The sequence below is a fragment of the Colobus angolensis genome, unplaced genomic scaffold (genome assembly GCF_000951035.1).
Source record: "Colobus angolensis palliatus isolate OR3802 unplaced genomic scaffold, Cang.pa_1.0 Scaffold379, whole genome shotgun sequence".
NCBI lineage: Eukaryota > Metazoa > Chordata > Mammalia > Primates > Cercopithecidae > Colobus > Colobus angolensis.
In genome coordinates, this window is record NW_012117143.1 from 461,278 (window position 1) to 488,398 (window position 27,121).

Sequence of the window (27,121 nt, forward strand, 5' to 3'; positions counted from 1 at the left end):
AGCCTCTTGAGTAGCTGGGATTACTGGCATGCACCACCACACCTGGTAAATGTTTGTATTGTTTAGTAGACACGGGGTTTTGCCATGTTGGTCAGGCTGGTCTCAAACTCCTGGCCTCAAGTGATCTGCCTGCCTCAACCTCCCAAAGTTTTGGGATTATAGGCGTGAACCACTGCACCTGGCCTAAAATTTTATCACCTTAAATCTCAGATCTTAATATGAGTTGTCAAAATTAAGTCCATCAAAGGGGCTGAAACACTCATTCAAAAAACTAACTTCACAAAGTGCAAGATATACATTTGTTATTTTAGTTTATAAGGTTCTCAAGTGCAAGACTATGTCTACTCTTTATTATATCTCCTCAAAAGCATACTGACAAACAGATGCCCAGAATCATTAAAAAAATCTAACTTGGAAATTTATGAATAGTTCTAACTCTGCCCGGTCCAATAGGGTAGTCACTATCATATATGATGGAACAGTTTGGATATGGGATATGTTAATCTACTTTTTCAACTGTAAATGTTGTAAAATCTAGATACAGATCAAGTATTTCTAATGAAAATTTAGCATCCTACTGAAGATATAAAGTATGCACAGGATTTCAAAGACTTAGTCCAGATAAAAAGAATATAAAATCTCCTTCATAATTTTTTAACATTGGTTATGCATTAAAATGAAAATTTTTTAGATTGGGTTAATTCAAATTAATTTCCACCTGTTTCCTGTTTGTTTTAATTTCTTTCTTTTCTTTTTTTTTTTTTTTTTTTTTTTTTTTCTCTGTCCCCCCCCCCGGGGGGCAGGGGGGAGATCTCAGCTCACTGCAAGCTCCGCCTCCCGGGTTCATGCCATTCTCCTGCCTCAGCCTCCCGAGTAGCTGGGACTACAGGCACCCGCCATCACACCCAGCTAATTTTTTATATTTTTAGTAGGGACAGGTTTCACTGTATTAGCCAGGATGGTCTCAATCTCCTGACCTCGTGATCCACCCGCCTTGGCCTCCCAAAGTGCTGGGATTATAGGCATGAGCCACCATGCCTGGCTCTTTTAATGTCTTAATGTAATTAAAAGAAAATGTTAAATTACATATGTGGCTCATGTTATAATTTTATTCGACAGCACTGCTCTAACTTGCTAAATATGGTGGGGTAACTAACAACAATAGCATATTATTCATTTCTTGTCGCTACATATTAGTACATCTTTTGTAGCTGTTGTAGGATTACAATGTTAATTATTTTCCCACACTCCTTTCATTCTATGTCTAAATATTAAACAAATATAGAAACCGAATGGTTGATGGCTATCCTAAGACACAAAGGTGATTTATTCTACCACTGCCAGTGGGCAGCAATAAATGCCAGTCATTCCAATCACTCCCATACAACCTGGCTCTTGGCTGGGCACAGATACATGAAAGGCAGCAACAGCATTGCTAAGGGGAATCAAGAGTTACACCCACATTAGCCATCTTAACCAAATATATTCACAAAGGGTCCATTGAGTGTGATGTATGAAGACAAAATACCAGTCTTACTGAGAGCCATGAAAAGGCCTTTTGCAAATGATATATTCTGGAGTACAGGTAGCATCTGAACTTTATTATAGACCCAATCATATCTCTATATTTCATCTTTATTTCTGGTTATTGAGAAGTTCCCAGGTTCTTTTTTCTTACCCACCAGAAAGGTTGTAGACATTATCAGGTATGTCCCCTTCTTCTCCTGGGGTCCCATTATACAAGATGGCATACCAGAACATCACACAACCCACCAGCCACCACTTCAGTGGCTTGCAGGGCTTTTATGCCTGTTTATTTATCTTTGCAAACATTTTTAGGCCCCACCCTCTGTCAGGCTCTGTTTTAGGTACTGGTGTAATATGACAGAGAACAAGGAAAATACAGATAATTGATGCCTATATTATTTCTGCATCTTTTTATCATACCACCACACTCCAGCTTAGGCATCACAGTAAGATCCTGTCTCAAAAAAAAATTAATAAAAACAATGCAAGCTAAGAGATATAAGAAGCCTAAAGAATGAAACACCGAGTTTGTTAAAAGAACTCTGCCTATATCTGACAAGTTGGTAACACTTACTTTTTAATTAGGTGATATTTGAAGTATGCAAGAAGATATAAAAATGCAATAAACCATCATGTACCTATCCCTCTTGAATTCCATATCCTATTTCTTCCCACCTTGACCCCACTGAATTAATGTGTATTAGGTCTGTGCACTTCTTTATACTTTTACTACATAGCCACATATCCCTAAGCAATATGTGGCTTGACATGTTTTTAAATTGTATATTGATATGGTTTGGCTATGTCCCCTCCCAAATCTCAATTTGAATTGTATCTCCCAGAATTCCCACATGTTGTGGAAGGTACCCAGGGGGATGTAATTGAGTCATGCGGGCTGGTCTTTCCCGTGCTATTCTCATGATAGTGAATTAAGTCTCACAAGCTTTGATGGGCTTATCACGGGTTGCCACTTTTGCTTCTTCCTCATTTTTTCTCTTGCCACCGCCATGTAAGAAGTGCCTTTTGCCTCCCGCAATGATTCTCAGGCCTCCCCAGCCATGTGGAACTATAAGCCCAATTAAACCTCTTTTTCTTCCCGGTCTTGGATATGTCTTTATCAGCAGCATGAAAACAGACTAATATATATATACATAAGGGTGTTTTAAATAGGTGTTTTTAAAAACTTACCATCATAATGTTGAGATAAGCAACTATCTCTGACTATATCAGAAACCTCAACATCAAGTTTGCCAATAAAAATATATTTTTCTTTTACTCACCACCCAACTGACATATAAAGGAGTATAAATTTAAATATTGCATATGATTATATATGTGCATGTACACAGCAGACAGAGTTCACAGCTAGAATAATAAAAAAGAAGTTCAGTGTGTTCCATAATCATTAAAATTATTGAAGGAGGAATTTGGAAATCACTTGCATACATGGGGGCATTTTTCTAAAATAAACTTTAAATTAGAATTTTTGAATGCTGCAACATATACAAAAAGGTTGACCGTGGAAAGTAAGCCTCCTCCTGCCCTCACCCACAAGCTACCCAGTAACCTCCCCATAGGTAACCAATATAACTTCTTATGTATATATCCAGAAATATTCCACACAGACAAGCAACCATGAATATATTAATATTTTGTCCTCTTTTTAATAGAAATGGTAGTACCTTGCTATTTTCATTCGATAGTATAGTTTATAGACCTTTTTATATTGATGCATATGAGCTGCCTTGTTCTTTTTAATGGCCGCATCCATTGTATTGGTGTGCCATGCTTGATTTAGCCTATCTTGTTTATGGGAGGTTGTTTCAAATCGTTTGAAACAAACAGTGCCACTGTGAAGACTCCCTGTATACATTTCATAATGTTCAAGAATATCCACAACACAAAACCCTAGAAATGGAACTGTTGAGTCAGACAGAGAGAGGTAGATAGAGATAACATATTTTAGTAGCTATTACAAAAGTGTAATAGAAGTTACACAATTTAACTCCCACCAGACATTTATAAGAGCATCTTTTTCCCCACCCCCTTTGCCAATGTAATGCACCATGTGTTATGTTCATCAAACTACGTGGTAAATGGTATCTCAATGAGGTTTTAATTTATGAATTTGTTTTAAATGCTTAACAAACCCTGAATTTTAAAAGGAATAAGCATAACTTAAAACAATGCAGGCCGGGCACAGTGGCTCACACCTGTAATCCCAGCACTTTGGGAGGCCAAGGTGGGCACATTGCCTGAGCTCAGGAGTTTGAGACCAGCCTGGGCAAAATGGCAAGACCCTGACTCTACAAAAAATACAAAAATTAGCTGGGCAGGGTGACATATGCCTGTAGTCCCAGCTACTCGAGAGGCTGAGGTGGGAGGATTGCTTGGACTCAGAAGGTCAAGGCTGCAGTGGGCTGTGATCATGCCACCACACTCCAGCCTGGGCATCACAGTAAGATCCTGTCTCGAAAATAAATTAATAAAAACAGTGCAAGATAAGAGATATAATAAGCCTAAAGAATGAAACACTGAGTTTGTTAAAAGGAAGGTGCTATAAAACTCAAGGCATGACACTATCCCATAAAGAGGTTTATTAGTTTCATCTGGGCAATAAAGACAAACACCTACTTACAATATTGCCCCACCTCTAATATAAACTAATTCAGATTGTTGACACACATACATGCTTTATAAAAACTCAGGATGGGTTCTCGCATACAGAGAGAACCATCCAGTGCTAGTCTGAAGTTCAACTACTCAGAAATATCAATACTATACATGAGTGGCTGATTTAGGCTGTATAGCATTCCTGGACTTAACTGGTGAAAAAGATGAAGAAAAGAAAGGAAGATGAAGGGCAAATTAAGGATAAAAGAAAGTGGTTCTTCTCAACGTCACACACACCCTCATTGACCCCATGATGTCCCATCCTTCAGATCAACAGTGGGGCTGGATCCTGTGGATACCAAGATCCATGAATGTTCATGTACCTGACATAGGATGGCATAGTATTTTCATATAATTTGTGGACATCCTCACACAGACGTTAAAACATCTCTAGATTCCTTATAGTGCTTAATACAATGTAAATGCTATGTCAATAGTTGTTATACGTTATTGTTTAGGAAATAATGACCAGAAAAAAAGTCTGTACTGTTCACCACAAAGGCCATTTTTTTCTGAGTATGTTTTAATCTATGGTTGGTTGACTCCACAGATGCAGAACCCATGGATATAGGAGGGCTAATTGTATTCTTGAAATTTCCTAAGACCTGATCTTGAGTGTTCTCACCACAAAAAATTGTAACTACGTGAGGTGATGAGTATGTTATCTTTATTGTGATAATCACTTTACCATGTATACATATATCAAAACATCACACTGTACACTTCAAACATATACAATTTTTATTCCTCAAGTATACCTCAATAAAGCTCAAAAAGTAAATAAAATAAGTTACCATGAAAAAAATAAAATGAGCATATTACCTCTCAAAAAAAAAAAAAAAACAGTGGAGGTGGAGCTGGGTCACCTGGAGTCCGAACCAGGGCTTGGCTCAAGTGAATCCTGTCAAGTTGCTTGAGCCCCGTGGCCACTGGCTCCTTGTCTATTAAAATGAAAACATCGAAGTGGATTTTTAAGGTTCTTCCCAGATGAAAGACACCACTCGTACTACTGATTAATAGATGATAAGTGGCTTTTCCAAGAATGAAAATGGACTGGGGCTTCGCTCACCTTCATTCTAACATGCATTTGCTGGACACAAGGCTATAGCTTGGGGGTGGTCAGTAACCACTGATGCCAAAGAATAGAGATTTCTACAAGCATTAAGTAAAGTTACTATAACCCCAGGATCTGGCCAAAGAGTCTGTTGACAGGCATATCTGTCTGATCACATACCATGACTGAAAGGGATGAGACAAAACAATTTGAAATCTGGTATCAATAAGGTCGATGAGGATTAAAATCAGTGGGACAAGAAATTCACTCAGCTCAAGACCCTTGCAATGGTACTGGGTACTGCACGTCTAATCACACCTACCATAAAGCCAAAGAGAAAACCTCCACTAAATGAGCTTGCTTCCGCGTCATCAGCTACAAAGCCTGTGACAGGGGGACTGGTCCTAAGGATGCCCTGCAGAGGTGTACATCCACAGAAATGAAAAGCAAGGAGATTCAGAAACAAAGAAGACTACATCTACAAACTCAAAATCCAGCCAGATGGAAGTCATCAGAAAATACCCAAATCAAGATATGGGTATAATGGTCATTTTTATCAAATACAGAAATTCCATCAGCCAAAAAACAGACACTAAATGGAAAAAGGGACTTGGTGCAGAAAAAAATTAAACAAAACTGAATACCCAAAATAAGAAGGTAGTCAGTTGGCCAAGCACCATTTTCTACTTATGAATTAATTACTCATTTGCTTAATATATGTTTATTTTTCTAGACATTTTGTTATACTCGGCTACCTTTCTGCCACCTGTCATCAAGTTATTTTATTGTTCATTAACTGGACCCACCCAATAGTGTAAACAGAGAAAAATTAAAACTCCTGGAAGTTGATCTTACTCATAAGTAACAACAGTAAAAGGTTGTGTGACATCATGCAAGAGGCCGAAAGAGGAAAAACTGAAATTGAGTCTTGTGGAGAATCAACAGATTCCATTTGTCCATCACGTAAGAGCCTGTGTGGCTGTTAACTCCACTGACACTCCCTAGAGCTCTGGCCACTTGACCTGGCCTTAACGTCTCACCAAGGAGCTGGTTTGTTCACTTCCAACTTCCTACCGCTGGGCCTCCTGAATTCTGACTCCCCAACTGGAGCAGGTATCCACAAGCAGACATGTCTGGTACCAGGACTCACATGCTCTCAGCCTCACCCCTAATTTCAGCCATGTCTGGGTGGACTATTGTGTGGAGGTTTCAGCTCACTTCAAGATGATAATATCTTACATGTACCTTGCAGCCTTGGTTCTCCCCAGGGGCGTCCCCAAGACCACATAGGCTACTGAGAGATGCCTAGGCCTGTTCACACGCACAGTTCACAAGTGCAGGAGAACGAACACTCTCAGGGCCCACACTCGACCAACAGGGGAGAGAAACTGATGGCAAACGCTGCCCTGGCCTCCTGGCCTCAGAGCTGACAATTCTGAAGCCTCCTCAGAAGTCAGCTGGGTTGAACTGCCATGGCCCACAGCAGGGACCTCAACCATGCATCTGTCTTAGTCGGCTCAGGCTGCCATAACAAAATATGACAGACTGGGTGGCTCAAACAGCAGAAATTTATTTTCTCACAGTTCTGGAGACTAGGAGTCCAGGGTCAAAGAGCCGGCAGGATGGGGGCCTGGCAAGAGCCCTCGGTTGTCTTGCAGACAGCTGCCTTCTCACTGTGTCCTCACATAGCCTCGCCTCAGTGCATGTGCACTAGGGAAGAGAAAGAGGACAAGCTCTCTGGTGTCTCTTCTCATGCGGACATTAATTCCATCGGGCAGGGCCCCACCCTCAGGACCTCATTTAACCTTCCTTAGAGGCTCCACATTGAGGAGTTATGACTTCAACATATCAGTTTGCTGGGTACACAAACATTTAGTCCATAACAGCACCCTTACTCCTTCCCTGCCTCAGTTCTACTCTTTCCCTGCCTCAGTCTCCCCACTCCCTCACTCTGACTTCCTGGAATCACTTCCCAAATAAATCACCTGCACATAAGGCTTCTTCTCAGGCCCTGCTTTCAAGATGCCAGCTAAAACAGCACATCTCCTGACATTACACTTGATGCCACCTGGCCAGATGTTCTCTGCCAATCTAATACTAATCCCTCTCCCCAAGCTCATCGTCTGCTCTCAACGCTCGCCCCATTTAACCCATGCATCAACTATACTTTAAGCTCACCATCAAGTTATTCAACACATACATTTACTGGGTTCCTATTACAAGCCTGGGTCCTAATGCCAATGCCCACAGGTCTCAGGCAGTTAATGTGTCGGGGCTACAGGGCCAAGTGGAACAAGGTCCCTTGTGTCCTGTGTCCAGTTCCATAATTTTCATTTTAAAATGGGAATTTTTTATTTTCATTGAAAAAGGGATCCGTTTTCATTTTGTCTCATTTTAACTTAACTTTGTTTTATAATGATGTAAAACATGTTCATGGTTTCAAAGTCAAATATACCAAAAAGGTACATTCAGCAAAGACTAATTTCCATCCTTTCCATCTGTTTTTCCCTTGCCTGTCATGGGTAACTTTATTAGTTTTTTTTATTTGTTTGTTTATTCTTCCACTTAAAAATATATAAGCAAAGTATCCCAATTTTTAAATGTTAGTAACTAATTTAAATCTCTTTATTATACAATACAGATCACACCATCATCTTAGAGCTTCTAGTTTGACACATCTGTACACATTTCTGGGGAGGCAGCAGGAAACAAACACAGCCCCTGAGCTCTTGGAGTGTAGAGGTGGGGACAGCCAGGGTGAGGGGCACTTATCACACAGTGTGATAAGTGCACCAATAGGGTCAGGGGAAGAGCAGTGGCCCCAGAGATGGCCATGTCCTTATCCCTGGAACTCATGAATGCCCAAGGGACAAGGAAGATTGCAGCTGAGATTAAAGTTACTAACCCGATTACCATGGATCACACACATGGGCCCAAAGTAATCACAGGGTCCTTAGACGTGGAAGGAGGGAGCAGAGGAGTTCACAGTCAGAGAGATATTTGAAGATGCCGGCTTTGAAGATGGAGGAAGGGGCCACAAGCCAAGGAATGCAAGTCACCTCTAGAAGCTGGAAAAGATAAGAAAAGAGGTTCTCCCCTAGAGCTTCCATAAGGAACACAGCCCTATTGACACTGTGATTTTTTAGCCCACTGAGACCCACTAAGTTTCAAGCCACTAAGTTTATGGCAATTTGCTACAGAATCAATGGAAAATTAACACATGGGATAAACCCAGGATGTCAGTCTTAAGGAAACACAGGGTATCAGGGAAGGCTTCCTAGGGAAGATGACATTTGGCTGAGTCCTAAAGGATGAACCAGGTTTGTGCGGGGTGGGAGCTCCAAGAGAAAGTAGCATATGAAAAGGCCTTGTGGTGTTCAGGGAATTTAAAGGAAAGTAAAAGTGGCAAATATCTTAATTCCTTCAGCCATTTCTTCTTCTTCTTTTTTTTTTTTTTTTTTTTTTTGAGATGGAAGCTCACTCTGTCATTCAGGCTGGAGTGCAGTGGCACGATCTCAGCTCATTGCAACCTCTGCCTCCAGAGCTCAAGCAATTCTCCTACCTCAGCTTCCCAAGTAACTGGGATTACAGGCACCTGCTGCCATGTCCAGCTAATTTTTGTATTTTCAGTAGAGACAGGTTTCACCATGTTGGACAGGCTGGTCTCAGACTCCTGACCTCAAGTTATCCAACCACCTCAGCCTCCCAAAGTGCTGGAATTACAGGAGTAAGCCACCATGCCCAGCAGCAATTTTTCAAAGATTCTCTTAGGAATACTATTGGCCAATTCACTTCATTTTACAGAGCCTGAATAAGAGACCTGGATAAGTTGAAAAACCTCAAAAAGTTACACAGTCCTGGGTTTCTCTGTCTTCATTTGTGAAATAAGGAAGTTAGATTAGGTGAACCATAAGCCTATCCATGACTACTTAACAGATAAACTCAGGTATGCAAGAAATACAACAGTTCTCATTTTTGCCATATAAATCTGGCTCTGGTCCTCCCATACCACTGGGCTGGAAGGAAATTTGATCTCAGTTATTACTGATGCATATACACACCCTGTACTTTGGCCAAGGTTATGCCAAGGTCCTGCAGTCTCTGAAGCATCTAAGCAACAAGGAGGCCCCTGAGGTCTTATCCTCTAGTCCTCAATGATAACAGCTAAGATGCCCATTTTCCCAGCTGGCATCTCAGGTCCAGTTGTTCTGATGCCTCTAGGGTCCCATGCTCTGTGGCAAGGCTGGGAGTCCATATTCCTAGATCCATCCTCAGTGGAATTACCATGGTGCTATCTCCTCCGTGGTACCACCACATCCCTAGCACACTGTTTCCATGGTAACCGCTTTCCAGGTTCCTGGAATCTCCCTCCCCTTATTCCCCTCTACATCTCAAAGGCTCTTATTTCCATCCATCAGGAACACTTGGAGACATCTCTTTCTAGAGCTTCACCTTTCACAGAAGAAAGGAAGAGCTGACATCTTCCAGCAATTCTGGCTGCCTCCCTAATCAGATCACAGAAGAAAATAGGGAATAGAAGAAGACCACATGTTTATTCATTAATATCTCAATGAACTATCCTGGCACACCTATGTTTCAGAAACAGGGATGATAATTTTTTGTTTTCCCTCAATAGGAAACAACACTACTTCAGCATGTATGGCCATAAAATTGACTTCATTAAAAATATTATCCCCAAAATAATAATAATCTATCAGTATTATATAATCCAAACACATGGTCATGTCTCCTTGGTGGTTGGCAAGCCACAGAAACACCCTAATCTTGCTAGATTGCATGAGAAGGATGTAAAAATGGCACCATGATGTTCTGGGGATTCTCTGATAGCAAAGGGAAGGAAAGGAAATAAGAATACCAGAATGGAGGGACTCAGAGGCAGTCAGTAAGCATTTTGCTCTGAGGATTTTTCTATCTGCTGAAGACGTTGTTAACATTACACACTGAAATATTCAGGATTCCTTGTTGGTAAAACAATAAAGTAGTTTCTCCCTATCTCTCAAAATAATAATTATAATTAAGATTGTATTAGTCTATTCTTATGTACTAATAAAGACATATGCGAGACGGGGTAATTCATAAAGGAAAGAGGTTTAATTGACTCACAGTTCCACAGGACTGGGGAGGCCTCAGGAAACTTATAATCATGGCAGAAGGGGAAGCAAACACATCCTTCTTCACATAGCGGCAGAAAGAAGAATGAGTAAAAGGGTGGAAAGCCCCTCATAAAGCCATCAGATCTCGTGAGAACTCACTCACTATCATGAGAACAGTAGCATAGGGGGTAACCGCCCCCATGATTCAATTACCTCCCACCAGGTCCCTCCCACAACACGTGGGGATTATGGGAACTACAATTCAAGATGAGATTTGGGACACAGCCAAACCATATCAGTAATAATAATAACAACCATTTTGCTCTTGCCAAGAAGATCCATTCCAGCCTAGAAAGAAAGTGCTCTGCCCGCCCCCCATTCAGAATCAGCGCAACATTACTGACAAAGCAGCTCATTCCTGGTAGAATGCTTACCTGCTGCCCACCCCATAAAGAAACCGGGCCCTTGCCCATTGATGGCCAGCGTGTCATCTGAATTTTTGTCCTCTGCCAGGCAGAGGAAGGAGAGAACATGTCATCTGACATGTAGACACCTCTGCCCAGTCCTCACATAAGAATTGATTCAGCCTCTTCCTCCTGTTCCTCCCAGCCCTGCTGCCATCCCTCTTATTTCAGGATTCCTGAGCTTTTCCCTGACACTCGGCATATCTGTCCAAGTACCCAATCTAACTGTACACACCCCTGCATGAATGATCATTATTCACTGGCAACAAAGGCCATCAAACTTCCTGCCATCACCTTGCGAGGAGCAGCCACCACTCTTCGAACTTCATATTGAAGCATTCCCATTGTTAATGCTGACGGTAGCCTCATGAATTATTTAACAGCTTCTTTATCTGGGCTGGCAAAGAACGGTGTGTTCTGATCAGAGGCTATAGTGTCCTGATCAAACAGAAATCATTCACCCGCTGCCTTCCAAATTCTCTATGGGTACCAACAGTCGCCTCCAGATATAAGCCCAAATCCATGGTCACAGTTGCTGGTTCAGGAACCAGCAATCTGTCCCAAGGGGGCCAGCTAGGTTCTGGCTCATGCTGTGCCCCATTAGATGGTGGAGGATGTTAAGGGTCACCATCACCCCTCTTTGCTCTAACAGCAAATCCTTTCACTCTCCCAAAAGGTCCAGAATCACAGTGCTTAGCATTTCCTGAGGAGGGAAGATGCAAAAAGTTGAAGCAAGCTCCCCAAACATACCACAATCTGATCAAAACCCATGATCTGTCTCAGAGAGGCAATTTAATGACCTACAACTCTTTCCGGTAGACACCCTGTTCCCGGGTTGTGGGTTTTCATTCACTGTGAGAGGGTCTCTCTCACTTGGACATTTAAACTGGTCAAAGATAATTGAGGTTCCCGGCTGGGCACAGTGACTCGCACCTATAATCCTAGCACTTTCGGAGGCCAAAGTTGGCGGATCACTTGAGGTCAGGAATTCCAGACCAGTCTGACCAACATAGCAAAACCCCATCTCTACTAAAAAATAAAAAAATTAGCCAGGCATGGTGGTGTGCACCTATAATCCCAGCTACTTGGGAGGCTGAGGCAGGAGAATTGCTTGAACCCAGGAGATTGAGGTTGCAGTGAGCCAAGATTGTACCACTGTACTCCAGCCTGGGTAACAGAGAGAAACTCTGTCTCAAACAAACAAACAAAAAAGAAGCAGCAGCAGCTTAATGAGGTTCCTTTGAGATGGAACTAGCAGCCCCTAGGGAATCTTTTAAGCTGACCTGGCCCTTCATTCTGTATTTTGCACACATCATCCATTCAATCTCACCAACAACATGCGAAGTTCACAAGGCAACACAGAGATGAACCACATTTTACAGAGGAGGAAACTGTCATGACCCCAGGAGTGCACAGCAAGACCACGACAGCCAGTCCTGACTCCTGTCCCAGTGCTCTTCCCAGAACTCCAGTCCCAGCCAGGTGCGGTGGCTCATGCCTGTAATCCCAGCACTTTGGGAGGCCGAGGCAGGAGGGTCACTTGAGCCCCAGAGTTTGAGACCAGCTTGGGGCAACATAGTGAGATCCTCTCTCTTGTTAATAAGTAAATAAATAACAAAACTGCAGTCCCTCTTCTTTCCTTCCTCTGTCCTCCTTCTCCAGCACAGATTCCACACAAATCCTTCTTCAAAGTACAGAAAAACACCAGGCCTTTTTGTTTGATTTTTGTTTTTCATTTTTCCAAATATCTGTACAATTGACATTCTCAGTATGCCTGAATTTCTTGGAGAGGGCAAATCTGCACATAACTCACAGAAATAAAGGTGACGTAAAGATCATGTAAGAACCTAACAATGGGGCCTGTATACATGCTATATACCCTGCCAGCCAGCTACCTCCGCTGCATTGAAATTAAATCGCTCAGCTTTAAAGTCAGGAGATGATAGGGAAGAAAGTAACAGAAACTACTGTTTATTTTCCATCTAATCAATTGGAGCTGTATTCAACTCATTTAAAAAAATTGTTTTAATTTGAGAAAGTCTTAATCATGAGCTTTAAACTGATCAACTACAAAACTCACAATTGGGCTCTTTAGATAAATCAGGAAGTGCCTGTGAGGACCCATCTACTTAGACTGTTCTGGGACTTCCAACAAGACACAGTTACCACTTGGAATTTCCTCATCTCCTTTCACATCCACCGACAGCCTTGCTTCCTGCAGCACCTGGATTCATCAATACCCCATAACATGAGCACCACGAGCGTCCAGTCCAAGGGGAAAACAAAAAGGAAGAAAATAAGAGAAGACAAGCATTGCTATCAGGACTCTAGGATTCAGTCTGGTCCTTAGTGGCCTTCGCTGTAATTACCGAGGGATCCCCGCAGGAAGCAGAACTCTGGTCTAGGGAATTACCATCATCAGTAGAGGTGGGTTAGGTTTTTCTGCATTTTACTTCTCTAAGAATTTGCATTTTGGTTTAGGGCAAATACCTCAAAAAGACATGATGCTTTTCTTCTGGCAACAAAGACTGCCTACAGGGTGGGAAAACTGTTTTGTTTCAATTTTCTGCTGTAAACAGAAAGGCTAGGAAGCCGAGTTCCACAATCTCACTGAGCCCAAAGTCCCGGGTTTCAGTTGCACCTTTTTTGCTACATATTTCTGAGAAAGGAATCTCAGTATGTTCATCAGGAAAAATAGCAAGTTTAAACGCCATGTGCTGAGCGTTTGCCTAACAGATGCTGCATTCCACCAAGTCACCCTCTCAGAGCCAACCCTTCTAGGTACCCTAGAAAAGACTGTGAAGGAAATGTGTACCAGCTGGTGCAGGCAAATAATGAGAGCTCGAAACAGTGCCTGGAAGTGTATCATTTCAAAACAGACCTCTGCCATGTTGAACTTCAACTGTGATTCCCCGTGAGCAGTTTAGAATTCAGCAATTCCAACATCTCGCTACCTTCACAGGTGTGCCTGTGTACAGGTCATGTGTGGGAACTTAACTACAAAATGACCAGTTTCTCAGTAAGTAAGGCAGAGATGGTGAATATTTGGGAGAATATTTAAAATAGAAGAATCTGGACCACCCAAAAAGATGCTGGTTCTGCTGAAATAAACAAGAGGAGCTACAAATATCACATTGCACATCAACAGGCAAGGCTCCACCTACATTTTCCCTCACTGCAAATCAGTAACAGACACCCAGACCTAGGTCTGACAGAGGAAATATTACCCTTGCATCTTAATATTGAGCAGGCTCTTAAACAATCAAAAGAATTTCAAATTTGTTAATCCTTTGGGAAACCACCAAACTGTTTGCCATGCAGATAACAGAAAATAAAGCATTCGTGGTAAAAAGATTTCTCTTACAAATTATGGAGAAAATGGCAGGTGTTACCCAAACCAAAATACCTTGCCTGGCCAGTTTTAAATAATTACATCTTGATCTTGACCTCAGCAGGAAGCCCAGGAGTTGAGGGCCTTTTGTCTGTGCTTTGGTCAGGAAAGGAACCACCTTCAGAACCACTATTACCAAAGGGATTTGGAGAAATGTTCCTCTAAGGGGAAAGATAATAAGACAGACAGCTCTGGTTTGGTTTCTTGAAAGGCCATTAGTGGAACTAAAAGGCTCCTCTAAGACACTGGTCAGAAGCTCTGCAAAAGAGACCCTCCTGAATTTCACATCTCCTTCTGATTGGTTTCAGTGAAAATAATTTAAAACATTGCATAGTAACCCATGACATGCCTTATGTTAAATAAAAGTGTACCTGAGTTGATTACATTTTAGCTGACTGACACATGCCTTTGAAAGCTGCATAAGCAGGTCTCCTTGTGCCTTGCCAAGACAAAGGATTTGCAGTGCCGTGATCTGCTAGTGCCTTAGAATACTGCCATCTCGTCTTCTGTCTTTGGGAGCTCTAGGGCTCCAATCTAAGCTTGCTGCAGTTTGAATACTGCATTGTTTACCTATAGAGATCTTGCTGCCACCAAAATCCTATTTCCTAATTTCTGTCACAGTAAATAGTTTGATGTTTTTTTTAAAGGAGTCACAAACATGAGATGCTTTTAATTGTTCAAGAACCTGCTGGATATTAAGATGCAAGCTTTTCTGTTTCTCTATCAGACAACATCAGGCAGGGATGGATCATACTTAGGCCTCATTCCCAGAATATCCTTGGAAAATTCTAAAAAAAAAATCAGTAGGAACAAAGACATGGGCCAAAAAATAAGTTCATTGTTCATAACATATCTTGTTAGACAACAGACTACAAGTGGCATTGCATAGAGCTAAGCCCAATTGGTTAAATGTGGATATATAAGTTGATGGAATCAATTCTATAAGAAATTAAATTACAGGTTTTCTATTCATTTGAAATAATTTCTATAAGAAATTGAAAGAGAGATTCAAGGTCAGAAACCAGTCCTTTCTTACAAACTTGATCTGTATAAGAAAATAGATGGGACTTAAGTCATTCTATTTGTATGTCTTTTCTAGGTATATCACCCACCAAAACCATAACAACCACCTGAAGCTGCATTCTCAAATTATGTTAAATGAATCCCTGCTATATGGAGAGAAGTAACCAAGCCAGGGATTTCAAGTGGGCAGATTTCAGAATCAAATGATTCTGAAAGCACATGGCCACAAAGAGCAGTGCATTGAGGTCAATCGAGTCAGACAAAACTTCAGATTCCTAAAAGGTTCATTTCTTCTCTTTATTAACCATGAGGAATTAATTAGGCTTATGGCCCAGACAAGTCAAGTCCTGCTAGATTTAGTTCTCAGTTCTGTCACCAGCTATGTAAATCCCTACTGTCCCAGATTCCTCAGAAAATTTGAAGCTTGGTAAGTTGCTCCCATCCTTCCCAATACCAGGATTAGTAAATCCTAGTTCTTCCCCAGCCCATCACATCAGTTTATGTATTCAGTTTATGTCTTTAAAATGACAGAAGGTACCTTTCACCATACACAAAAATGAATTTAAGATAAAGATTTCAATGTAAATCCTTTATGGCAATTAACAGAAAGGAAAAATACAGCAATTTATCACCATAGGCCTTTGCTCAGCTATTGGAGAAGCGGAGGACTAAACAGCCCTGGCAACATGGGATCTGGGAGGAGGGTGGAGAAGAGCAGGGAAGCTCCTCTTTGGGGCCAAGCCCATGAGAGCAGCAAAGTAGTCATATAATGGCCATGGCTTTGACTTCCAGCTCCACCCTAAAACCCAGACAGCATCATGACCAAATGAGTATATCCAAACACTCCAGTCAGATAAAAGGGATCAGTACTGGAATGCTCAGAGATGGGAGGCAACTACCATGAAAGCTCATCCAGGCATGCTGCCCCAGTATGTTCTACAAATGCCTAACTACACAGCAAAGCATTCAAAGGAGGTTAAACTAAAATGAGGCAAGATACAGAGGACAGCAGGGATGAAGACTTACACTGGCTGGAGACAATCCATCGCCAAGCAAATAAAGCCACCTAAATCAAAGACAGAGGCAAACAAAAATTAAATCTCATCCCCAGAGTGGTAAGTAACAGTTCACTGCTGAGGGTTCACTACTATTCATGTCACTCTAACAGAGCTCAACTATGCCAAAATCAATCCGGTAGGGATTCACTCAAAACCTGACAAAGCCACTTCTAAGAAAGTCAGATGCTTCGTAGACAATCATTAGACGGTATACCTACAGGTCAAGGAACTTCAGGATTTCACACCTGCCAGGAAGAATTCGAATTGTCAAAATGTCAAAGTCAAATGAGAGAATACAAGGGCAGCAGGGAAGTGCCTGGTGAGAAAAAGGAGTCATCTTTTATTCATGAGGCTACCACTCGTTTGTGGAGGAGAAACTTAAAACCAAGTAATTGCACCTTTTCAAAGTCATTGATAAGGATGCATGAACCACCTCATGGAAAACATGGAATTAAATAAGAGCAACAACGTCCTTTTTTATTTGAGAGAAAAAAACACAAAAAACATTAAACTGGAGGAGAGGGAAATGCCTGAATTCGAAGCTCACATGGGAATTAGAAACCGGCTATTGTCAAGTAAAGGCTCCATGGTCATACATAATTAAAACTCATGCAGCCAGTGGCTTCTCACCAATGAGAGATCTCAGAAAACTAAGATGGGGGGCAGGGAGAAAGCCCGCAGGAGCAGCTGCTGGTCCACTAGTTCTCAAACTCTTTGGCACGTTTGAATCCCCTGAAGCTTCATAAAAGTAGAGATTCCCAGGCTAAGGAGCTCTGGGGATAGGACCTAGGCATTTGTACTTTTTAAAGTACAGCTGATCCGGTGTGTTGAAACCATTAAATCTGGTTGATAGGAGCTATGAACTCACAACCATTACCAGTTTTCCAGGAGAAATTGGAGTAGCAAATTTAAAAGAATTTTCTTTAAATAAGGAGAGGTTGCACCATTCAGGGAAGACCTAAGCACCACAGCCCCAGATTCCAGCTGCTCTGAAGTTCCATCTGTAGTTCCCTCTCTACTGGACCGCATCTAGAAAAGCCCAGAGAAGGTTCTGGACCCCACCCCACTGCACTTACTGAACTGAACCCAAACTTCCCATTAGAGAGGGAGTGACGGCTTACACACTGAACTTAGTGTTGATCTGGGCTGCAGTCCTCACCCTGCCATTTCCTATATAAGCTTAGACAAGTCCCCTAACTTATCTGAGCCTCAGTTGCCTCAGATCTCTCTCGGAGGGTTGTTTTGGGATTTAAGAGAGAATACATGTAAATCAGCTTGCACAGTGGCACACAGGGCAGGAGCCTAGTAAAAGTTTATTTGTTCATTTGTTTAAGGGACTATGCTGCTGCCAGAGACTGGATTTGAATTGCCAGCCTCAAAAATCCCCTCGCCTTGTGATAGCTCTCCAATCCTCTGCACACCAATGTGTGCCTAATCCTGAGGCTGACCTTTGATGTCCCAGAAGGGTCCAGATCAGAAGGTCTGGATTCATGAATAGAATACACAAGCTAATCTGGTAGGAGGTGGTACGATGATTTTTGATGTCAAAGATCTTTCATGGTGCCTTGCACATTGCAGATGAATAATAAATGAATATTTGCAGGCTGGATTATTCAAAGAAGACTTGGAGATAACCAGTGAATTTCATTTTAGGATGATTCTCCTTTTCCTTCACATGCAATAAAAGTGACTGAAAAATGTGATCTTACACAAGTTGGAGCATTTCCCCCCATCTGTTTAGTTTCTAAATCTTTAAAACTAATTAATGGTTACTAACAGAACACAGAAGCAAACAGCAGTAGAGAGCAATTTAACGGTCCTGCCTCAGTGCTAGAGGAAAACTGCTCACAGCTAACTCTGTCTCATAAAGCTCCGACTTTAGTGGGGAGAAGGTGGCATCCCTCTGCCTCTACACAGGTGAGAAGAAATTGAGAATAAAAGATGTGGCCGGGTGCGGTGGCTCGCGCCTGAAATCCCAGCACTTTGGGAGGCGAAGGTGGGTGGATCACAAGGTCAGGAGATGGAGACCATCCTAGCTAACATCGTGAAACCCCGTCTCTACTAAAAATACAAAAAAATTAGCCGGGCGCAGTGGCGGGCACCTGTAGTCCCAGCTACTCGGGAGGTGGAGCTTGCAGTGAGCAGAGATCGCGCCACTGCACTCCAGCCTGGGCGACAGAGCGAGACTCCATCTCAAAAAAAAAAAAAAAAAAGATGGACCAACACGTACTCCCTCAAGAGGGTACACTCAGAACAGATGTGACAGCACAGAGAACAGCTCTGGCCTTCTGCTCTGCTGGTCAAAGGGGCACAAGTACTGAAAAGATGAAGCAGGAAAAATAAACAAACATTCTGGGCAACTCGTAAATTCCTAGGTCTAGCAGGGAGTCTAACAACCCATGAGGCAACTGGGAAAACAGACAATTATCTGCGCGCTCTGCCCCATTTTCTCATATCAATATCCAGCCTTACACGATGGTGCTCAGCAGACGACTGAGTTCCTCTTCCACCACTTTGAACTATCATTCACAAGGGAAGTGCATGAGGACACAGTTGCAGGTCAATGAGGATGGGTAGGACACCAGCTTGGGAAACTGAATGCAGGGAGGCAAGGCTGGATGAGCAGGTCCAGGAAAGCCCGTACTGCTCAGCACAAAGGAAGAGAGAAGCATCAGGAAGCACACGCACTCATCCCCTCCCTGGAAAAGGGCGTAAAACCAATCATTGCAAATTCACCTTGTTCAAAGCTTCTTTTCTGACCACAATGGGCTAGATGGTCTCTGAGAAAACCTGGGAGGTTTATTTTACGAACAGAAACATTTGTATTTGTTTAAGTGGTGAAGCATGAAACCTCTGTGATGAAATGGCTGCTGTTTTATTGACCGAACCCAAAATTATCACCAGGGAGCTAGCAATGGCATCCCACACTGGACTTGGAGTTGATCTGGACTCCAGCTCTGGACCTGTCATTTCCTAACCATGTAACTTTGGACAAGCATCTTAACTCTTGTGAGCCTTGTTTCCTTAAATCCACCTAAGAGGCTTGTTAAGGTTTGAATGTGAGAATACATGCAGATCACCTTGTATAGTAACAACACAGAGCAAGGGCCTCGTGAACATTCATTTGCTCATTCATTTAAGGGACTAGGGTGCTACCAGAGATGCCACTGGGAAAAACTCCATTTCCCAGCCTAATTTTCCCCAGAACTCTCTGCTCAGATCTTAGTAAGCGTAGTGCAGAAATAGTGGTCCGTGGTCAAATAAGTATAGGAAAAGCTGGAGTCAACAACGTTAAACTAGTTTGTTTCCTTGCCCAAGAGCCATAAATAAGCTGATGTGTGCTATGAGCTGCAGAGAAGACTCAGGGTGAGGGAAATAAAACCTACAGCATTTATCAAGCATAATTCTGTAAGGAACATCTGTTATGACACACATGTGAAATATGCCCCCAAAGAGTTCAGGAAACGCTCATCAGGAACAAAGGTTAGTAATATATGGGAGTGAACGGCTCACCCAGTGACCCTATGGGATCTGACATTTCCTGACTGGCATTTATCTAGGTGACAGAGGAGACATACTGGAGCCAGAAATGATGATAATGCTACCAGGAAAGGAGAACACCACCCAAAGGAATGCCACACCAGCCCAGCCCAACTCCTCCTCACTAGGGGCCAGTACAATATCCATTCAGTGCCTTTTATTTCATGAGAACGTATCTCTAACTTTATAAAGCATATTATCAACAGAAAAGTCAGATTTTCTTACTGAAAGAATCACGTTGTGTGAATGGATCAATTTTTCAAAGTGTAAAAACCTGTGCCATGAGAGTTGATTCTGCCACCAATGAGAAGAAAGGATTTGGGGTTATTTCTAAATTTCTCATATAAAATATATTTTTCAATAGTTTTATGCTGGACTACCTCAAATGCACATAATTTATATTTGCATAAAATGTCAATAGGCTTTTCTCATAACCAGTCAAGTCATGAGTGTTCTTTAAAAACTATTCTCTAATCTGCCTCTTCATTTCCCTTCTACAGTCACCAACCTTTGCCACACTCACCAGGATTGTGGCGAAACCTCCCAGGCTCCATCCTTACATATTTCCCCTTCCAACTCTTTCTGCATCCTGCCAGTTTAACCTCCTAATTCAATCATTATTATATTCCTCATTCAAAGACTTAGATGTTCCCCCTTTGTTTATGGAATACCCAAACTCAACCTGGCTACTGGCATTTGAGGCTCTCTCTCCACCACGGGACTCCAGCCCCTAGACTCTTACACTGACATCTCGAGCCCCTGGCCCACCTTGCCTCTTCCCAACCCCATGCCTCTGTGCACACCAGTCTCCCTGCCAAGTTTGTCCACCCACTCTTGCCAACTCTAAATCCACAAGAACTCCCAATACTCAGGTCCACAGAATCCTTCCACATGACTCTGGTCCAGTCCTCCCCTCATCTACCTTCTATAGCAGGTTCTGTACATTCCATTTAGCCTTTTGTCTTTTACTAACTTCTGTTGCTATTTAATTGTTTCTACTGATATTTCAATGTTCATGTGTCTTTGACTTTCCCCACAAGTAAACTCCAAGTTTCTTAGAAACAGAAAGTACATCATACACTTTCTATCTTAGAAAGTACATCATACACTTTCTATCTTAGAAACAGAAAGTACATCATATTTTCTATCTTAGAAACAGAAAGTACATCATACACTTCTACAGGAAGTGCATCATACACTTTTGCCAACAAGAATAACATGGAGAGGAGGAAGAGGGTGAATGGACAGGCGAGTTAGTGAACTTAAGTAGGAAAATTCACCCCCGAGAAGGAAAGCAGTCATGCCAACGCCCACTTTACAAAGACCTGGGGCTCCTCCCTCATAATTACCACAAGGAATGTACCTTGGCCTCCTTCAAGTTCCAGGCTCATTGCTGGCAGAGTAGGAAGTAGAAAAATAAATAAATTGGGGCAGATGTAACTATACCAGATAAGACAGTAAGGTGATGAAATTTTACAGCCACAAACTCCTGCTGAGGTTAACAACTTCTGGCTTTAAATTTTCTTTCCTTTCCTAGAGGTTGTGACTAAGGAAAACTTACGTTTTTACATTCAACACTTTTCTGAGAAAAGGGGATACAAAACAAGGGGCTGTGTACAGTATGTGTGTTTATATACATACACATTATCTATGCATATATATAAATGCAGAAAAATAACATGAAAAACACTTCAAAAAATCACTACCACATCCTTCAAATTTGCAACCCCTCAAAAGTACAGAGTATAGTAAAAATATCAGCATGACAAAGCCACTAGAAATCATTACAGCCTTCACTTCCTTTGTGGAAGAAGTACTGTTCTTTTTTACTATCTGGAAGATGAAGATAGGAATCTGAGCCTCCTAAGTTACTGTCTCTATCATTTATTTAACCCTGTTCCCTGCTAAATAAAGCAACCATTCTACATCCGATAACATAAATAATATTCAATTCACTAATTTTCAAGTTTCCTCCTCAGAATGCAAAACAAAATGTTATGAAAAACCAAAGGTTCTTGTGGGATGAGCAGGTAGCGAACTCGACTGTGAGTCAAACAATGATCTCCCTCACCTGCCCGCCTAAATGACACCTGTTTCTGGGGTACTCTGATGAATCAAAAGCAAGTCTCATTACTTAAATTTTAAAGCCTAAAACACAGAGAAGACAAGTCTCATTCCAGTAATAATAGACGAGCATATTTTAAAAACTGGATAAAATTTAAAGATAAACATCTCTTTGAAGGCATCTAGTTGTTACCAAGACAACCATAACCTGAAAGTCCAAACTCCCAGAGTAAGGACACACACAAGCCACCCAACACTCTCTCCCCACCACCACCACCACCACTGAGGTGTTTAATGATGTGTAAATTTCACAGGCAGAAAGAAGGGAAGCAAAGGAGAAAACAGCTGCTAGAGGGATGCTAAACTTCGCACAGCTGTGCCCACTGATGAAGAGATAATAATTGGAGTTCAGGGCCTACTAAAGTGGAGGGACCCGGGTAGCTAATCTGGGCTTTCCCTTGGGACTCCCAAAAGGCTACACCTGGGTAGGGAAGAGTGACTTGAGATTATAAAAACTTTAACTGCCAGGAGTTAAAATTTTAACTGCCAGGAGCTCAAAAAGAACACTCCTCAGTGGAAGAATATGCCATCAAGAGCCTCCATCATTTTTTTTTTTTTTTACAGTGCCCAACATTCAATTAAAAATTACCAGGTATACCAAGAGATAGAACCAATAGGAAAAAAAAGCAGACAACAGAAACAGATTCACAGGTGATCCAGATATTGGCATTATCAGGCATAGACTTTAAAATAATTGATTAACATGTCTAAGAAAATAGGTGACAAGATAATTTCACCAAAGAACTAGAATATACATATATATTCATACATATGAGTCAGATGGAAATTCTAGAGCTGAAAAATACAATGTAATAGAAGAAATTAAGAATGCTATAGAGGGGTTATGGCAAAAAGACCCAGCTGAAGAGAGAATTGATGATCTAGAGGATGATAGTTCAAGAGAAAATGCCCAGGGTAGAACATGAAAAGGAAAAAGAAAAATACAAAGAAAACCAAAACAGAATATTTGAGTCTATGAAAGGGAACTCATATGTATTGAGTACATGATGCAGGCTAGACACAGTTGTTTTAAAGTTACTAAGCTTCATTTCATCAGACACAGCTTATTAATACATTTTCCAATTTTGATGAAAAAACATTCATAGCTAATATGTGACAGAGCTTTTATTTTTCAAACATATTTATAATAATAAGAGTTTAGAGATCACTTTACAATGTACAAGGTATGAAGCCTAGCAAACGAACATGATGTTCTCTGAAATTGGAAAAAAACTAGGTTTACGTGCTGCTATCACGCACTCTCTGGACACTCTACAAGCCTCACTTAATAAAGTTCTAGAAAGCTATTGGGAGAAATAAATGAGCTAAGATACATAAAATATCTCGCAAGAATACACAGAAAAAATGAGTGTTAGGTCCCTTTCCTCCTCCCCGCAGGTCTCACTTATGTAAATAACATTTGCTGAGTGTCTACAGTGGACTATGTATTCAACTTAGATCACCTATGAATCAAGCAAATGCAATATACATCTATTTCAGCTCCCATATCAAAAATAAGTGCCGTACCCTTAGGTCAACAATAGTAAAGTATATAGTTAAAAGAATATGTCGGCCAGACACAATGGCTCACACCTGTAATCCCAGCACTTTGGGAGTCCAAGGCAGGCAGGTGACCTGAGGTCAGGAGTTCGAGACCAGCCTGGCCAACATGATGAAATGCTGTCTCTACTAAAAATACAAAAATTAGCCGAGCATGGTGGCACACACCTGTAATCCCAACTAATCAGGTGGCTGAGGCAGAAGAATCGCTTGAACCCGGGAGGCGGAGGTTGCAGTGAGCTGAGATCACTCCATTGTACTCCAGCCTGGGCAACAGAGCCAGACTCCATCTCAAAAAAATAAAAGAATATGTTGAATTTTGCCTCATTGGCTTAAAGAATGGTGATGACACTGTCAGAAATGTTGAAGAAGTGCTGGTTTAGTGAAGAAGGTGAAGAGTTTGTTCCAGAATAGTTTGGGTTTTAGATGCTAGCATGTCTACTAGTTGGAGATGTGCCTCAATAACTAGAAACCTGAACCTAGAGCCCAGACAAGAGGTAGAAGTTGAGATTGGGCAGATAAAGCCAAGGAATGGCTGAGGCCACCATGGGAAAATGTACCGCAGGAAAGAAGGGTCAATATACTAAATATAGCCAGTGCAATTGGAAGAAGTCAACGGGTTCCCACAGCCAGAGTGAGCATCAGAACATAACATGGGTCTCTTGGGGCTTTATCCCTGGAGTCGTAATCATGTCCTACTAACTAGATCAAGGCTCCCTATCACAGGATTTCACTACACTTTTCCTTTGTGGCCCTTACTCTAATTGTATTTAGGTAATTTTTGGTGAAATAATGAGTTCATTGCCTTTTCTCCTAGATTTTATGATCCTTGAGGGCAGGGGGTGTCTCTTTTGTGTCCATAACCACATCCTCAGTACCTAACTAGCACAGTATCTTGCAGGGAGCAAGCACCTTTCAATAATCTGATGAATAAGACAATAAGTAAAATCAACTCAATGGTTATGACTCTAGAATGCTCCTACTCACAGTATGGTCCAACAGCAGCAGCATCACCCGAGTTCTTGTGAGAAATGCCAATTATCAGGCTGGACCTACTACATTACAACCCACAGATGCTTTGTCTGCACATAAAAGTTTGAAAAGCACTGGCTCAGTGTAGGCACTTTTGACAATTAGGTCAAGAAAGCCTTCCCCTGAGTGAGTGGAGGGAGATGCAAGAAATGATTCAACTCAGTAGCCTGGTTTCAACCACATTCAAAATTATTTGAGAACCAATTAGGGTTGCATAATGACGGTCTGACTGCCTGTCCCTAAATCAGAGGTTCTCACTTTGGCAGCATTTTAGAGTCACCTGGAGAGCTTTAGAAACTACTAATGCCTGGTTCCCACCTCCCCTCCACAGAAATTCTGATTTAATGAGTCTGCAACCTGTCTGGGCCACAGGGATTTGCAAAGCTTCCAGGTGATTATAATGTGCGCCCAAAGTTGAGAACCACCTCCCCGGATAACCAGCTCCTGCAATCACCAAGGCCTTCCCAAATCAAGTTCTATTACTACTGAAGAAAAGGTTTTTTTGTCTCATCCCCTAGGATTATTTTATTGATCCTAGAGAGGAAGAGTATTCTGTCTTGCTCCAGTGTTTCCAGATCTCATCCATGACTCACTTATTAGCTGCTTGGCCCTGAATCTCCAGTCTCCTTTGCCTGGACTTCCCATCTCTGTTTTCAGGCTACCACACTTTCCTCACTCAGCTTAGACATTCTAAGCTTTAGACTTTGGTTGGACCTTTCCTTGGAAGAATTCACATATTACTTGTCCTTTCCCGGTATGGCTTGAGCTCTCAGTTTGAGGAAAGGCAGCAGACTCTCACCTCCCTACAATAGTTCATCCTAAAATACCAAACATTTGCCTTTCTCTGTTGTTTAGACAAACTTCCACTGAGCTACAGCCCTACTCATTTTCTCAGGACTAGCTTCCCTTTTCTCTCCTGTCTCTCACCTCACCCCAAAAACTACCTCATGAAGAACAAAAGCTCCTGTGTCAAGAGACTTATATTTCAATTTAGAACAGTCAGTTTCTCACACACCTTAACAAAAGTTAAAACCATGCAATTCATTCTTTTATCTCAATGGCTTGGAACGAGCTACCTAACCACAGTGTTCCTCCCATAAGAAAGGCTCTAAACCTAGCTCAATTGTTCTCCTATGGGCTTCAGGGGTTTGTGATGCCTTCCCCTTAGTTGTTATGCAAAATGTGGTGAACATATGTATAGTTTTCTACCCAGAAACCCATAATTTTCAAGAGATTTTCAAGAGTCTTGAGACACATGAAATGATGCTCGACATCACTAATCAACTGGAAAAATGCAAATCAAAATCACAATGAGATACAACTTCACCCCCATTAGGATAGCTATTATGAAAACAACAACAACAGCAGAAAACTACAAGTGTTGGAGAGGGTGTGGAGAAATTGTGCATTGCTGATGGGAATGTAAAATGGTGCAGCCACTGTGGAAAACAGTATGGTACTTCCTCAAAAAATTAAACACAGAACTACCATAGGACCCAGCAATCCCACTTCTGGGTATATGCCCAAAAGAATTGAGAACAGGAACTAGAAAAGATATGTGTACAGGAGTGTTCACAGCCGCATTATTCAGAAAAGCCAATAAGTGGAAACAACACAAATATTCACTGGCAAGTAAATTTCAAAATGTGATATACACATACAATGCAATATAATTCAGCTTTAAACAGGATTGCCTTCAAGCAGGGTAAGGCATCTCCCTCAGTCTCCCAGGGTCCCTTGGACAGAGCTTCTGCATATTATGTTGTAATCATTGATTTGTCTGTACTAGAAAGTGAACCCTGGAATACAGAGACCATACCTATGCACTACAGGTCCCTAGCACATGGCTTAATAAATGGTCATTAAATGAATAATTGAATAAAAGAATGAACAAAAACTAGATTATTTTTAAATTATATAGAAAACTATACATCAATAAGAAAAATACAAACAACACAGTAACAAAATAGGAACTAGACACAGACACGTCACAGGAGAGGAAACAAATATGGCCAATATAAAAAGAAAAGCTAGTCCGTTGCAGTGGCTCACACCTGTAATCTCAGCACTTTAGGAGAATGAGGTGGGAGGATCACTTGAAACCAGGAGTTTAAGACCAGCCTAGGCAACGAAGTGAGACTCCGTCTCTAAAATAAAAAATAAAAGAAGAAGAAGAGAAAGAAGATGAAGAAGAAGAAGGGGAGGAGGAGGAGGAGAAGAAGAAGGAAGGAAGAAAGGAAGGAGGGAAGGAAGGAGGGAGGGAGGGAGGGAAGGAAGGAAGGAAGGAAGGAGGGAAGGAAAGAAGGAAGGAAGGAAAAGTTAGCCATCCATGGTGATACAAAGTTAGTCATCCATGGTGGTACATGCTTGTAGTCCCAGATAACTTGGGAGGCTGAGGCAGGAGGATCCTTGAGCCTGGGAGTTTGAGGCTGCAATGAGCTATGATTGTGCCACTGTACTCCAATCGAGAGATAGCAAGACCCTGAAGAAAGAAAAAGAAAGAAAGAAAGAGAGAGAGAGAGAGGAAGAAAGAAAGAGAAAGAGAGAGAGAGAGAGAGAGA

The 27,121-nt window shown here is 41.6% G+C and overlaps 1 protein-coding gene across 3 annotated transcripts in view; it reads right to left on the reverse strand.

Annotated features, from left to right (window-relative positions):
- FRMD3 (FERM domain containing 3) overlaps positions 1-27,121 on the reverse strand; it is a 300,134-nt gene that overhangs the window by 201,952 nt on the left and 71,061 nt on the right. Inside the window, exon 1 of one of the 3 annotated variants that reach the window (XM_011953957.1) lies at positions 14,630-14,752. The exons of the other annotated variants lie outside the window; for them this stretch is intronic. Coding sequence (XP_011809347.1) covers positions 14,630-14,644 — 15 coding nt within the window. The 5' untranslated portion in view covers positions 14,645-14,752. Of the gene's footprint in view, positions 1-14,629; positions 14,753-27,121 lie in introns of those variants that run through there. 3 annotated transcript variants of the gene reach the window in all.